Source organism: Ornithodoros turicata, unplaced genomic scaffold (genome assembly GCF_037126465.1).
Source record: "Ornithodoros turicata isolate Travis unplaced genomic scaffold, ASM3712646v1 Chromosome49, whole genome shotgun sequence".
Classification (NCBI taxonomy): domain Eukaryota; kingdom Metazoa; phylum Arthropoda; class Arachnida; order Ixodida; family Argasidae; genus Ornithodoros; species Ornithodoros turicata.
Genome location: NW_026999379.1, coordinates 639,804 through 656,593, shown reverse-complemented (window position 1 = coordinate 656,593; position 16,790 = coordinate 639,804). Strand labels below are relative to the sequence as shown.

The 16,790-nt window shown below is 44.7% G+C and overlaps 1 protein-coding gene across 2 annotated transcripts in view; it reads right to left on the bottom strand.

Moving 5' to 3' along the window:
- The window catches only part of LOC135374247 (venom metalloproteinase antarease TserMP_A-like), a 166,985-nt gene extending 150,759 nt beyond the window's left edge, over positions 1–16,226 (bottom strand). For both annotated transcript variants that reach the window (XM_064607246.1, XM_064607247.1), the window contains exons 1-2: positions 16,141–16,226; positions 4,196–4,371 (exon numbers count right to left, since the gene is read on the bottom strand). In XM_064607246.1, coding sequence (XP_064463316.1) covers positions 4,196–4,371; positions 16,141–16,204 — 240 coding nt within the window. In that variant the 5' untranslated portion in view covers positions 16,205–16,226. The remainder of the gene's footprint in view (positions 1–4,195; positions 4,372–16,140) is intronic.
- Between the last annotated feature and the right edge of the window lie 564 nt (positions 16,227–16,790).

Here is a 16,790-nt window from a genome sequence, read left to right as displayed (position 1 = left end):
AAAAATTGAGGTTGTACACGCGAACCGCCTCAAGCCTGCTCCCTATGACGGACCTTTCCAAGACACAGATGAGGAATCTAATCCTCATAAACACTCGAGGGCAAAAGTCATATGCCCATGTCATATGGAAACATATGAACATGTCATATGGAAACATATGAACATGTCATATGGACATGTCATGTCAGATGTCATATGGACAAATACATACAAAGCCTTAAGTGCCTAAGAAACTAATGATAAAAGATGGAAGTTACTGAAAAGGTTAGCCAGCTGTAGGACTCGAACGCACATCTTCTGGATTACCGGTAATCCAGATGATGTGGGTTCGATCCCTACAGCTGGCTAGCCTTTGCAGTAACTTCCATCTTTTATCATTAATTTCTTAGGCACTTGAGGCTTTGTATGTATTTGTCCTTTCTATGTGTTTCCAGCCTCAGTACATCAGTTCTCTCATGTTTCCTCTCATGTTGCGTAGGCCTTGATTTGTGCCGCGTATGAGGAGTAAAATGACACATGCAGCCTCGTATCGCATACAAATCGACATGAAAAAGGCTTGAAATATGCGTTCTTTTCATCGCAAGCTGTACAATAGGCGCATTTGGACTTGGAGTGTATGCAAGCAAACGATGTATCCTATTTCACACTGCCACACAGCTCATTTAGGAACAGTATTGGCATCAATGTTATCAGAAAATAAGGGCTGAAGTCACTGCACAGACTTTACAGGATGTCCAGGGCAAGTTGAACTGGTTGAATACAGCAGTACACCACTGATATAGTAATGGTTGGTAAGGTTATGTTTTGCATTGTAAAACAAACAACACAGTTGTAGCAGGAACAAAATCTCCTGACGACATGGTACATCAAACGTAGATGTCTCTATTTTAGAGGTGAACTCCAGAGCATTTGCTGGAATCGTTCTGGCATGTTACCCCGGTGCAAGACGTTAGCTGCCATACACTTACGCCGCCCCGGTTTGAGAGAAGAAAGAGAATAACACACACAGTATGCAGCTCCAGTTCCGGTGAATGCAAATGAATATAATCCACCAGACTAATGATTATAAGATAAGGAACAAAAGTCTGTAGCTATTAAAAGCAACCTAGCTTATTAAGGTAATTGTGATGGTACGTCCTCCTCAATATCACATTTGTGCACATGATAAAGTAAACTGATATCGAACAACAGCAACAACAAAACTTGCAAGCAATATACGGAGACCGAATGTTAGGCAAGACAATGTTGCAAAGAGGTCTCAAAAATGACTGATAATGTGTTGTGTCCGTCCCAATCTCCTCCGTGTCTCTGGTTCCTCCTTCTTCAAGGTCTCTAAAAGCAGGCTGCACAGCATTTGTCTGCTCTGAATAGTGGGTTGCAGTGATCATGCTGTCTCACCTCAGGGGTTTCAGGCTCCGCTGAAGAAGTTACCTGTAAACATGAAAGCAGATGAGTGAAGAGAAAAGAATGGATACATATGTCCAATATATTACATAAATATTCTGTTAAAGTATGGTTTCTAAGATCACGCTAAGCGAAGTCTATTTTGATGAACAGTGCACCACCCGAGTTTAGTGACTAGGTTCTTTTATTCTTCTAACTCCCTTTACTCCCCCTCTTGTGTGCCGTACGTGGCCGTAAGGTTCGAAGCCATGCAGTTGCGAATTAAGCCATTTACACAATCCTGACATCAGTCATAGCATTTGGACCACACGGACTGAGCGATCCTTGTTAGCCCCAATAACGAAAAGTACTCACGCTTTTGCGCCGTTTAGGTGTATGTTGTTTCCCCGTTGTGGACAAGTGTTATAATGGCACTACACCTTGTTTCAAGCGACACTGAGCTCGGTACCCAGAACGTTGAAGAGATCCAGCGTCCCCTTCGTATCCCCAATCATGGAAATGTTCGCTGCAAACACGAGCAGTCGATGGCACCGCACCGTCCTTCCATTCCGGCGGTCCGATTGCTTCGTGCCATCAAAGGCTGTCCCTCTCGTCACTGGGAAGCATATGGCATTCGATGCCCGGCGAATATTGACGTGAATTAGGGCAACAACCCACCCAACATCGTCTCGGCATCGGCAAACACTACAGGATGCGATTGCGATAGACTGCGACCATCGCGCGGATGCTGGCGTCACGGAGATATCCGAAGGTAAAATTTTTCATTCTAGACTCAGGGAAACGTTTTCTTTCTGATGAAAACAAGAAAAAAAAAACATAATCTCTTGAAACTGCAACGTTTTCCAATGGATCCCGGACCTTCTACTAGTCAGAATAAGACGCACTAGGAAGCAATTAAAAGCAAGATGAACGTCTAATGCTAACGCATTGCCATCGCACTAAATACATTAATCGCCCTCAAATCTTTGCCCGTGAGTGTTGGGTTAACCAATTTCATCATATCGGACCCACTGGTGAAAATAGAATGGCGAAAAAGCCCGCCTCCGAAACCGAAGAACTTTCGAGGTCACTCGAGTGTGGGGAAATTTCTCTCGACGCGTTTTTCGGATCACAAGGGTACTATTGTAGATCATTATACGCTTACGGGGTATACAATGAACGCAAAAACAAATTGTATTCTGCTAGTGCTACATCTGGAACCCGCCACGAAACAAAATTCTGAAACAAAACGCCATTGATGGCTGAGTAAGTGGGCTGTTGTTCAGCATGATACGCCTGTGCACACAACGCATAGGTTTCCTATGACGAATTCAACCATTTGCGATCATCGATTTGATTTCCTTCCACATCTCCCTGTTCGGCAGATCTTGAGCATCGAACTACCACGTCCTGGGCCGCCTGAAGGAGTAAATTCAAAATTGCAAAAATTGTAAATTGCATCGGATGAAAATATGTAAGAAGCGGTGCATAAATGCCTGCCGCACAAGCACAAAATGCTTCTCTACTGCAATACAGGCTCCTCCCAAACGATGACGGACCTGTATTGAAAATAACGGGAACTACGCAGAAAAATTACTCATTGTTTCCCTGCGTATTCGTTTCGTTGTTCACCAATCGATGATTGATTCATTCTTGAGGTCCGTCGTACTAAAGACGCAACAGTTGCCATTTTGCGCATGCCTGGGAGCAGAAGCCGAAAAATTGATGCTGCAACACATATGTTTGTCTCGCTTTGCTGTTAACCAGACGCTATATGGTATTTCACATCCTGCGTGGCACAATTGAACGGAAATGCGGTTTTGAGAGATTTATGTCTTTCCAGTATGCTTGCTTGGGCACTGTTGGAATTCGTTGTGAACACATAGAAACATGAGGCCAGAAGATGCATTTTTGTTTTGTTCATGCATTGAATAGCGCTGGCTGTAGGCACCAATTTTAAATCTATACATTTTCAAAGTTCATGGGATGAACATAATATATGTTTACTTGGGTCTCAGTAAGAGCACCTGGAGTCAACGCCATGACCTGCGTCGTTGGCTTTTTTGCATGTACAGCCGAGCGGCTGTCTGCAATACACGTGTATGGCGCATATCGTACCCTTTTCACGTTTTGGAGTAATTCGTCAGTGGATCAAGAAGTGCATGGGTTATTGAAATATGGCAGCCGTCGACAAAGCCCGGTAGCAAGGAGAGATCGAAACCATGCACCTCGTGATTGCCGTTAAGTCCGCTATTCGAATCATTCATGCTCTTAGATACTTTGAGGCTTGTGTTTTGTTCGTCTGTGTGCGTGTATATATATTCCACCCTCAGAGCAGATACTTTCTATCAAGGCGATGGTGCTTTTATTATAACAATGACAAGCCTTCTGTGAACTTTCTTCTAAAAATATGATGGTCGTTTAATACAGCACACTCAAAAAACAAAACAGCACGATCCTAGCTAATCGACATCCCGAGTGACATCGTTCTATCTCCTTATTTGTTGAAAACGGGAGGCATACGCCTTTCTGGGACAGTATGCAGCTATGATAATCGAGTTTGTTCCCCATTCATCATCTTACAATAAAGTTGTTGTTGTTTTGATAACTGTCACAGAAAGGTATACGGCCCGTGTTTCCCACGCACGAGGAGTGATCAATTTGTGCAATGTTTGGCCTTCAGCATGCTATGTGGTAAAGTTCTCTTTTAAGAGTGTAGAAAACGTGAAACCGTGTAAGCAATGATCTGCAAAACATAGAACTAGAGGATTCGTAAAAGACGTTAGAGTTTGTTAGTTCCAGAACAACTTACATATTCGCTGACAAGAACGCCGTCTTCACGTGTGGTCCTTAGGAGCAATTGATCCCCGTAAGCTGGCTTCTGTCGGAGATTTAGTGTCAAATCATCGGTGAGTTTGAGTATTGTTGCGCCATCATCCGCCCTGCCTTGAACGATTTGTGGGTACACGACAGTTTCTTGGGCAAAATCTGAAATGAGCGGTTAGGCTAGTACTGTGCGCGCCTTTAAGTAGATTACTGAATACAAAACAGCACGGTGTTGTCCTTCAGAACTACTCTCATTCTTTATAGCCGCTCTCAAACCCTGCTATCATGCAGTGATAGCGTTTGCCTGACGTCTGCCCAGGACTAGCCCATCGTGGATTCGCTTTAGAATTACGCGCAAGTTCGCTGCCAAGCTTATGCATTGCTGCCGCCTTCGGGACGACAATTCCGCATTATGCGCTCCAGAAGTGTTCAGCAAGTATGACTATCGTGCTCCCATTACCCAAGTTGCTGTCTTTACCGCAACCTCTGTGCCGTCAGAAGAAACTTCCAGCAACCTTGAAGCCAGACGGTACGCGGTACCTTCCACCTCCCGACAACCTCGTGCCCAAACGACTACTACAGTTCAAACGTACCATGGAGCGTTGCACATTGATTGTCGATACATACAGGGTGTTGTTTTTTATTCGTTACAGAATTTTTATTAAAAAAACTAGCAGAGCAAAATAGACGCCATTTTAGCAGGTGGGGTGCGGCCAGGCGAACATCCGGTAGGGCGTATGCAACTACTGGACGACTAATTCGCTAAGATTTAATAATTTACTTATTAACTAGATATTTTCTGGGAAATGCGAGACAGCGGTATTGGAGCCAGTCCTTATTCAGATCCACAGTGTTTATTAAGCGCTCTGTGAAGCGAACGTACCTTGAAATGTAAACTCTCAAATTTTGCTATGCAAATGAGCCAAAACCCGCTTTTGGAGCGCAGAAACGACGCGACCCTTGCCTTATCTGAGTCGGATAGCGGTCTATCTGGCCAACAGGTTAGTGCCTCTTCCAATCACCTCCATCGCTCCAAAGCACGTGGCCGTGTCACATGGTCGCTGTGTCTGCGCTCGAGTGGTGCGTACTAGTTCCGGTTTCGGCTCATTTGCATAGCAAAATTTCGCAATTTCGATCTCGAAGTACGTTCGCTTCTCGGGGTGTTTACTAAGGACGATTAATTTGAATAATGACTGGCTCCAATACGGCCATCTCACATTTCCCACAAAACATATAATTAATAGCTAATTAATCGTCCAGAAGTTGCATATGCTGTCCTACAAGTGTTCGCATGGCCGTATATCCCACCTGGTAAAACGACCTCTATTTTGCTCTGCTAGGTTTTCTAGGAAAGTTATGTAACGAAATAAAAGACACACCCTGTAGATTGAGCACAATTTTCAGGACAATAAGAACAATAAGAACCAGTCACGTGGTTGCAGTATTCTTTGTGACTATATGCAGTGGAAAGAGTGCTTTGTTTCGTTCCTATAGAATCAATATGTGTATTCTGTTCAGGGAATACATCAGTGACAGAGCGAATAAATCCGTCAATAAAATAATTTTGGAAAGCAGCATTCTATCTCATATTTTGAGCTGTCAATTTAATATTTGTATTGTTGAGTTCTAGCTTGCGACATTTCTATGCTTGATGTACATCATGTATACAGATAATATTTTTTAAATCAAAAGTCACCATATAGATACCATCTTTACAGGTGGGTTATGCATCCAGTAGGACATTCCTTTGAAGATAATACAATGTACATTTAGCCAGGTAGCAAAAGCGAAACCAAATGATCTGACCCGGCAACAATGTAATCTCCGTGACGCGAGTGATGGTGTGATCCGGGTGTTGTAGCAGAGGTACGATCGTAAACAAAATATTTACGACACCCGCGTGGTTTTTGTGTGTACTAATAGTTTATTCATAACTTCAATCTAGGAAAAATTATCTGCCAGACTCGTACAGATATACGAAATCATCTACCACCCGAGTACGTTTCCGTATCCTGCTCTCCTGCGCATGTGTCACAGTGGACTTGTATCCGTGCACCCCCTGTATCCGTGATGTAAGTCCGTGCATAGTAATATAGAGTTCGTACACTTCAGGGGTTAAACAGGAAGCGGCGTTCACATCTCGGAGCTGTAGACCAAGATTAACACGTGTGAACAGATGAATACAAAGCATTCCCTGTTGCCGGCCCCGCAACAGGAAGTGAAGAAACGCAAACGGCTAATCGCTACGTGTACATTACACTCTAGGGGAGAGATGCACCTTAAGTGAACCTTCCTAATTTCTACATGACCATGACGATACCCTTCTGTTTGGAGTTGTCAACAACAACTACTACTACATGAATGACGATGGAATGAAGTGATTCACCGCAACAATTGCGGTACCATTCCTCAGTGCATGTAGGTTAGTATTTGAGTGGGATGACGATGAAAAAGTTCAGCCATAGACACTCGCGCACACACATGACACACGCACATGAGATATCACACACGCAGGTGCGTCGTAACTGATGGGGATAGTAGTTCATCCGGTCGGCCACCTGAGGTGAAATGCTGTGAAGATAACATCTGCGCATTCATGGCAACAGCTCTGAGGTCATAGGAGTTCAACCAGGTTAGAAGACGTCAGGAACACATAGAATGAGTGCAGGCATTGACGGTGCTGCACAGGGTTAGAACAAGGACCCAAAATTGCTGCAAGGCTGAGGGGCTTGTTGTTGATACGGGTCAGTTGAGCGTTGCTCTCTCCGAACTGTATAGAGGGCAGTCGATGAGGACGTGTTGAATGCTTGCCACTATGCAGCAGTTGGAACACGAGCTGGTTGAAGCATAACCGTAACCAGAAGTCTGTGTCTGAACTGCGGGGTGAAGGCCACGCTGAGGCGAAGCCGATGCAGAAGGGAGGTGAGACAGCGGGGCAAACGGTCAGGGAGGGATAACGACAAAGTTGCATCGACGGCGTGCAACAAGGACCTGTCTGTAATGTCCCGACGATATTCTTGGGACGCCATTGGTAGGATCATCGCCGACATGAATGCCCTCCTGTCACCACCGGTCAACATATTCGGTATCACCCCTGGCATTGTCTGGCAGCAGCAGCCACTCTGTCAGCCTCTTCGTTTCCGGTTAGTTCACAGTGACCTGGGATCCACTGAAAAGTGATGGAGTGACCTACGTCGCAGAGACGCTGAGCGTCGCTGAGGATGTCCGTGACAATTGGAGCCAATGTACCTCGTGAACCCATGCTTTCTATGCACTGCAGGGCTGCCCTGGAGTCCGTGTGTACAACTTACATTCGCGGAGCTTCGTGCAGAGCATACCGCAGGAACGACAAGATGCAGTAAATCTCTGCGGACGTAGAGGAAGTGCAATGTGCCCGTCGATACCCGTGAGACACCTGGACCGATGGAATAACAAAGGTGTCCGATGAACTTACAGGTGTAGAGGACCCGTCGGTGTACACGGCAGTGTGCTCAGCGTAGACGCTTAACATCATGTCCAATGACATCTGGCGAAGGACTGACGGTGGCACTTTATTTTTTGAACGTTGAGTCCCGCAATGCCGGGGGAGATCGAGGGCAGTGGCAGAGACCACGGGGAAGACGAAGACGCTGTTGGGTTTACTACGAACGAGGGAAATTTAGGCTTTGCTTCCGCAGTGATTTTGTAGAGGTTGCTCTGTTTCCGCCAATAAGTTTTGCTACCAATGGGTAACGGCGTAGATAAAATGACGATAAGGCGTAAATAGTGGCGTACAGTCTCCCTCGTTCTGCGGAGTTCAATTGGTATGTCATGAGCTTCGGCGATGACCATCCGCGTTCCTGCAGCTCTGGGGACGCCAAGACAGATCCTCAGGCTGCGTGCAAGGAAGCACCGAAGCCGCTGAACTTGCGTCTCAGAAATGACGTGAAGAACAGGAAGGCTATACACAAGTGAACCACGAACAAGAGCCTTGTGAACAGCCAGGAGTGATTGGTCATCCATACCCCACTTGGCGCCAGCAAAATGACGAAGGACAAAGGTCCACCGCTGAACCTTCTTGTCAAGGTGATCGATGTGTTTTTTCCAGGACAAGTTGCAGTCGAGGACGACACCCAAAAATCTGTGATGTTTCACCTGCTTGATCGGCGAGCCAGCAAGAGACAGCTGATATGCTTTCTTGTGAACGCGAGAGCTTCAGAGTTGTTCCCTGATATATCCAAGCCGACTTTAGTCAAGAACTGCATGATTCTGTCCAGAGAGCTTTGCAGACGACGCCATATCGCAGGTCTTGATTTTCCAACTGTCCAGGTACGACCATCATCAGCATACATGGAGATATTGACCTTGGATGTTGTGCAGGACTTCGGACCCACCATGACGGGGTTAAATGATATAGGGCTTAACACGCTACCTCGTGGTACTCCTTGCGTTACCACGACTTCCGGCGTGGCTTCATCACGTGTGCGCACCGATACAAATCTCTGCTGTAGAAAGTCAGCGAGCCACCGGAAACGTTTAGCGGGAACACTAGCTTGTAATAGCTCATGCAACACCACCGCATGGCTGACGGTGTCGTACGCTCTCTTCACGTCCAAAAAAACTGCCATTACGATTTTCTTATACAACTTTGCTTGTTCGACAGTGGTGACAAGGTCAAGGACGGAGTCCATTGGACTCCGACGCCGACGAAAGCCAGACATCTCGTTCGGAATTACCCGATACCGTAAGAGCCACCATTATAGTCGAAGAAGCACCATGCGCTGCTGCACTTTGCCGAGGCATCTTGCCAGGCTGGCTGGGCGAAACGATGCAAGGTCTGAGGGATGCTTCCCAGGCTTTAACAGAAGAACAACCAGGGCATCTTTCCAGCCCCTGGGCACCACGCTGTTGTTCCACGACGCGTTGTACACGTGAAGAAGATAGGACATAGCAGCAGCACTAAGGTAACGGAGGACTCTACAAGTAATGCCATCTTGGAGTGGCGATGATTGGGTTCGAGATGAACATAGCGCAGCTTTGAGCTCAGACAAAGAAAAATTCATGTCCACTTCTCGGTGAGTGACCAGGTCCGCCCGTGCAACTACCTCCTGAAGACGAGAGGTATGTGCTTGATACTAACCACTACTGGCAGCCCGAGAACTGGCTGTGATGACTGTTCAAAAAGCGGAAGCAACATCATGCTCAGTCTTATTGAGCGAAATGGCCAACACACGCAGCGGATTTCTCTGAGGTGGAGTCTCCTTCAGACAACGAGCCACGCTCCAAACTGTCGTGGCAGAGTGAAAGGGCGAGGGGGTTGAGCAAAAGCAACGCCATCGCTGACGATCTACTACCTTAAGTGCCCTCTGTACAGATCTGGCGATACGCCGAGCTGCTGCAATGTCTTCGAGCAATCCCGACCGTCTTGCCTTCCGTTCAGCCCTGCTCCTGCATGCTCTAAGCTGTTCAACACGATGATTTGTACCCATGTGACCTGATGTGACCTTCACATGTCCAGATGATGATCGAAGAGAAGATGGCAGTAGTTCTGTTAACTGGTATGCCGACATGCCCTGGTGCACATGACTGGTGACCGCCGCGCGAAATGTGCTCCAGTTAGTCAATCTATCCGTTTTGCATCGAGGTTGTGAGACATACCTATCACACGAGATATAGATAGGCAGGTGAGCACTGCCTCGCCCATCAACGTCGGTAGCCCATGATAAAGACCTAGAAATGTCCTTGGAACAAAGTGAAGTCCCTGCGCAAGTAAGTGGGTGAACCATCGTTAAGGAGACAGAGATTCAGATCTTCGATGGCATCACTCCAGATTCTTCTTCTGTCTGTCGTTCTACTTCCCCACACCTGATTGTGGGCGTTGATGTCGCCAACAACCAAAAAAGGTGATTCTAGCCATATAAAGGTATTTTGAACGTACTGCGGCATCAGGGGTGAAGATGCTGGGGTATACAAACTAACGACTGAAAGCGACAGATTACCCAAACGGACCTTGCACCTTACATGGTCAATGGTCGAAGCAATCTGGGGGCCTTGCAAACGGACAGGTATCAAATCTGTCCTTACACATAATACAGTTCTCGATGACATACTTGAGTTCCCGGACGTAAAAATATTATAACCACTGAGTCTGAAGTCGTCCTTGACGTACGCTTCGCTGAAAGCCAGAATCGGAATAGGCTACTTAACCAAAAACAATTTGAGTTCAGGGAGCTTGCTGCGGAGACCTCTTGCATTCCACTGCATCACCGTGGCCCTCTTACAGAGACTGTCCGTGATGGAACGATGCGAGCATGCCATCTACAGCGAAAAGCTGCTGAACCTGAGGCAACGATGGAGTGGCAGGGAACGCAGAAACTATCGCTTTGAGAACAGCGACCAAAAGAGGAAGCAGCGCAGGCATTACAGCGCCAGCACTCGATGCTGTGTTACAGGACCGCTTCAATCAACTCGAGGTCACCGACTTTCGTGAGGTGATACTCTTTGGGCTGCTTACAGCACCAGTATAAGTGACAGGGGTGTTGGTGGAACCTGTTCCACACTGGCTAGGTTGCTGCGGGGGTTGCGGGGAGTTGCTTGAAAACGTCGTATTGCTGAACGGTTATGAGGGCATTGGGAATGGGAGACGACACGAGGGCCACCACAGTTGGCACATTTCGGTTGACGACGAGTTGTGCAATCCTTCACATGGTGTGGGCCAGAGCAAACTTTACAACGTTGAGGCCAACGGCAGTTACGGGCAAGGTGGCCAAACCTTTGGCAAATGAAGCATTGCAGTGGACCTTCCACGTACTCGCGTACCTTGTGGACGGAGAATCCCAGATGAACTTCTTGGGGTAGCTTCTGTGTGGGCCGAAACGTGAGTATGACACTCTTCAAGGGAATGTTCCTGTCGGACCCATCTTCATTGGAGACATGACGCGCTTGACTCCGAGCCGATAGAACACCCTCTGATTCCAAATAGGCGGCGAGGTCTTGATTTCAGTACGCCAGCGGCACATCAGTGATTTTCCCTTGATTCGTGACATACGACGTTGGGATGGCAACGGTAACATCAATGCCGGCGACAGACGGAAGGGCAAGAAGATTAGAGACTGCACCCTCAGTTTTCACAAAGATACACATGGAGCCATCATTGTTTACCCGTTGTTACCCGACGTTGATGTGCAGATATTTTTATAACTATTGTAGATTCGACATACAAGTTCTCGCATCTTGAATTCCATAATTTGCACCATATCTCCGAATACGACCATGTCTAGGACGTATTGAAATGCAGCAATAAATGAATCGTTTCGCGGCTCCTCCTTTTCGAAGCAACTTTTTATCAGGTCCTCCCATGACGAATGGTAACGAGTACAAAATCTGTCCATCTCTTCAATGTATATCAGTTGTCTGTTCTGTTTTGTAGTGCGCCCCGACATTTAATTAAATCATATTGGTGCTAATTTTATTTATAAAAATTTTATTATCAGGTTCATAATCTTCCACCTGACGTTAGAATTAGGAAAGTCAATTTACAAAAAAGATGTGATGCGTAATGAAAAAATGTGTGCTTTCAGTGATTCTATGTACAAGACAGCGCTAGAGCCCCTCCTTCCCTAACTTGACTTGTAGGAGCGAGTTTATGGCTTTGTATACCAAGACCGTTGTTGGATTCCCTTACTCCCTGCGGGTGTAACCTTAACGAAAGTGTGCGGGAAATCAGCTTCCCTCTCTCACATTGTTTCCACTAGTGGGTCCTGAATGAAAAAAGACATGTTTCTGTGATGTATATTTGCGCTGCGTGGTTACGAAAAATGTTTGCCTAAATTAATTACTGCTTTTGACTTTGTTTCAGATGATCACTCGATTGATATTAATAAAAATATTCTACTAGTTGGGAATGTTGTGTGCATTGATTTCCGCTATAGCAAACACAATAATTTGCATTTCAGATGAGTTGTTTGCGGCTTCTGCATGTATTGCAAAGTTAACATAAAACGACTTAATTAAATTTGATTCTCGTTTTAGAGTGAGTATTGTTTCTATCATTGAATAAATTTGACTTTCACTCAATTGATATTTTGTAAGTTGAGAATAATGATTGCCTAATAGTTGTGTCTGATCTGAAATACATTAAAATGCATCGTTTCTCGTTTGGTATTGTTTGCGTCGATAATATTTCTCGTTTGCTTAGAATGTCAATTCCTAGATTTTTTTTTATAGAATTCTTATTGTGCTCTTGAGAATCGAATAATTCCAATGTCTGTTTGCGATCAATAAAAATTTCGCCTCTGTACACTGGTCCTAAGAGTACTTCCTTTTGGAGGATTTGAATTTGAAAAAGAGAGATGGTTTCCCCACCCACAGATTGACAACCGGTTCCTTGCTTTGGGCTGTATAGATGGAGAGAGTGACCCCACCAGGCTGCATAGATGGAGAGAGTGACTCCACTGAGTCTAGAGTCTGTTTGTATTGTGTAAAGCATAGCTGTGTTGCGTGTTTGGATAACTCTGTCAAGGTAATGTTTATAGTGCCTGAGTAGGATGAAAATTCTATATTGTTAGCTCGCTAGGTTAATTTTATGATAGTTGAAAAGATATATTATTTCAAATTGTAATGTTTGATAGTTTGTTTCGCTATTATTTTCCTGTGTGTTGTTTACATGTTGGTAGATGCATCGTTCAAAGCGTTTCTCTGCTATTCATCCGTGAGTGTTTATCGTTTTGATTGATTCTTTTTCAATTATTTTCCTGCATGTGTCTGTTGTTTACCGTTGGTAGATGCACCGTTTAGAGTGTTTCTCCGCTATTCATCCATGCATGTTTCTTGTTTTGTTAGATTGTTCTTCAACTATTTATCCTTTGTGTACCTCTTGTTTACGTGTTGGATTTTGGCTCTCTATTAGCTGTTTCAGTAATATTTTCCTGTCTGTTGTTTACACGTTGGCAGATGCGCCGTTTAAATTGTTTCTCTGCTATTCAGCGTCCCCTCTGTGCTGTATTAAATTATTCATCATGTGCTGTACAAAGTGTTTCTCTGCCATTCATCCGTGCATGTTGACCGTTTTGATATATTCTTTTCCATTTATTTTCTTGCATGTGTCTGTTGTTTATGTGATGTGTTCTGGTTCTCTATTAGCTGTTGATCGTTTTTCTCATTATTTCCGTATGTCTATGCTGTTTACTTAATAAGAAATCGATTAATTGTGTAATGTTGGAATAATCTTCCCTATTGCGCTCGAAAATGTTCATAACTGTCAGGTGTACGCCTCCCGTCTTCAACAAATCATGGCAGATATTATTAGAGCTGATTGTTGGCAAGGAGCGTGCTATGTGTTGATGTTCATTTTTTTTTATATATATTTTCTGTGTTCAATTCATAAAACAAAGTAAGGTTTGTAGTGTCTCTTAGAATGAAAATTGCATGGGGAAGTCACGAGGATGATTTTATGATATTTAAAATGATAGTCTCCTCCTCTGTTGTTTTGATTAACCAATGTAGTGTTATAGATTTTATTTCCTCTCGTGTTCGTGTCTCATGGTCTTCCAGGTTCTCTGCTGTCCACATACATCTATCGGCACTTGTAATTAAAGCTCCACTGTGGTGGTCATGTTAGACTTTTTATAATAAAACTTTTAATTTTGATTGTAATCATATTGATTAAAAATATCTTTTTTGATTAAATGTATCATAATGGAATATTAGATATTGTTCTTGAAGTTACATATCAGAACTTTGTAATTAAAACTCCACTATTGTGGTCACGTTAGAGTTTTTATAATAAAACTTTTAATTTTGATTGTAATCGTATTGATATTCTTTGATTAAAATGTGCTACCACTTCTGCTTAATTGAAAACTTGCGTGATTATCACTAATAAAATACCACTTCAAAGCTATTGCATCAGATTTTTTGCTAAGTTTTTCTCCTTCACACAGAGTCATAACATAATTCTCGACACTAATGATTTTAATAAATATATTTTCACTTGTACTTTTGTGTATGGCTATCCTTTGCATGTAAATCGCCTACTGCACACCCGTTGTAGATGAAAAAAAATTACGATTGAAATCGACACAGATTGAAAAATGACGAAAGCAGTCGGCCTAGGCTGAAAAATGTGAGCGAGTAAACGCTCACGCAACCCTCCGGTCACGCTCTGCCCACCGCAGCAGCCCTCCACCCGAGCGCCGCCTGTCGCGCACTGGAAAAAAGTCGCGAAAAAAGTCGGCGCAGATTGAAAAATGACGAAAGAAGTTGGCCCAGGCTGAAAAAATGTGAGAGGGAAAACGCACGCAACCCTCCCCTCGCCGATAAGCGCGTGGACAACCCTCCGCACAGGCTGGGTTTTTCTCCTTCACCTGATCACAATTGGCACAATTCCCAGCACAATTGGCTTTAATAAACATATCTCAACTTGATTGGCATTACAATTGGCATTAAGAAATATATTTTCACTTGTACTTTTTGTGTATGACCCTTCTTTGCATGTCTCTGCATGTTATAAGCGCGCGGACAACCCTCCGCACTGGCGCCGCGCTGGGAAAATACGCGCAGGGCTCAGGGGCAGGGCCCAGGGGTCCATGTCTGAGTTTAACATTGTCTGAGTTTAACAACGTCCCTATACTAGTTATATGTTGAAAAAAAAAAAAAGGAACGCGCATCTGTGCTCGTCTCCTGGATTTTTTAAGTAAAAATATCTAACGAATAAATTCGGACACCTTGTGAGTGTAACTGCATATAATTTTTTTTTCTGATCAGGTTTCTTTTTTTCTTGATTGGGTGTTAGCGCCGCGAAGCAACTGTGGCTATGAGCGACGTACAGATGTGGACAGACGGAGAGAGGATAGCAGGAAGGAGTGGGGTTAGTATGCGTCCTGGGCCGACTTCAGGGGGAACTCTGCCGACATTCGTCTGGAAAGACTTCGGAAATCCCAGGGAAAACCTCAGACAGCACAGCCGGCGGTAGGATTCAAACCCACCACCTCCCAGTCTTTAGCACGACCTTGGTTACCACCAACGAGCGGACGCCTTAGCCCACTCGGCCATGCCGCTGGTATTCTGATCAGGACTTATGCTATGAACACAACTAATAAAGCTGTAAGCTGTGCTCCAAATCAACTTTAGGAATTTTCTTGAGAAGCAGTGCAAGCACAACGCTCATAATTCAGCAGGTGGATCTCTGCGACTGCACCCTACGAAATAAATTGAGTAAATTGGTGAACAACTGCAGTCTCTCCTTCCTCAGCTAGCCATTATTGCGCAATTTCGACAAACCTTGAAATTTACTTTATATCACTGCAAACAGTTCTTAAGTTTCGCATAAGCTTCTGTGCAGTTAGTCTGGAAAGGGACCAATGACTACCGCAATGCATCTAATCCTCGAAATTACTAAAATTTCTCTATTATTCTCTTGGAGTGTTCCCGGGCAGACATCATACAGGACGGTCATCGGCATGGATCTCGGTTGGTCAAATACGTTTTTTTTCTTTTCGAAACCAAAACACTCGTTGAAATCCTACATATCATGCGATCGACTGTACAAAAACTGCCGTCAGTAGAGAGCTTCTCGCTTTTCCGCTTTTTGAAAAAGAGCGTCTATTGCCTACAATTCAGCGTGAAGCATCGTTGAGAATGTTCACTATTCATGACAGCATCTGAGGCCCAAACTCACGTATAGCACACGTTACACTTATTTTTCAGGTTCTCCAACCCCCACGCAACGCAAAGCGGAAGCTGTTTTGGCAGGCCAGGATCCTGAACAAATGTTGGGGTTGGCCTTCGCCCGGTAGCTCCTGGCGAGGCGAGGCAATGCATTTAACGCTTGCTACAGAAAATTGATAAGTCGGAGGTCTGCCTCCCGCATTCCTGAGGCGAGCCACGGAAAAGCATTACTAACAAATTCATTCCTCCCTCAGTGTGCATGTTAGCGAAATATGCGGGACTCACCAGCGCAGAACACGGCGGCCAGCAATGTTAGCGCAACAACAGGGACACGGTTATCCAGCAACATAGTCCGCAGCGCACACACCAATAACAACGGAGTTTCCGGTTGGCGGTCATCTTATACCCGAAGTCTCCAGCAAAGAGTCGTTATGTAATCGATTAAAATGGATTTATCATGAAAGCACAAAAAGAGACGAGTGAGCGACGCTTTGTTGTGCACACATCTGATTGACGTTTCCTGCACTCCCGGCGATATCTATAGGGCATATGGAGATGAACAAAAATGTTCGACACACAAAATAATAACTACTATAACAAGCAGACATACAAGAACTGCCGGATGCAATTTAATGGACTGCACGCACAAGACGCACAAGATGCCAGTGTTGTATAAGGGTTAATAAGGTTGTACCACGGATACGTCTTTATTGTTTCCTCAACTCCAGCTTTCTGCTGTTGTATGCAGACTGAGAAGCAATGGCGTAAACATAAGCTTCAATAAAAGAAAGCAAATGGAAGGCAAACGGTCAGCAAAGACAGCGAAGCGGAGAAGGTAACAGAACAATAAAATAACGAAAATAAAATGACCCGCAAATAAAATGGTACACTTTCACTGCGCTTCTCACATCGCCGAACGAGAAACAATTCGTTAT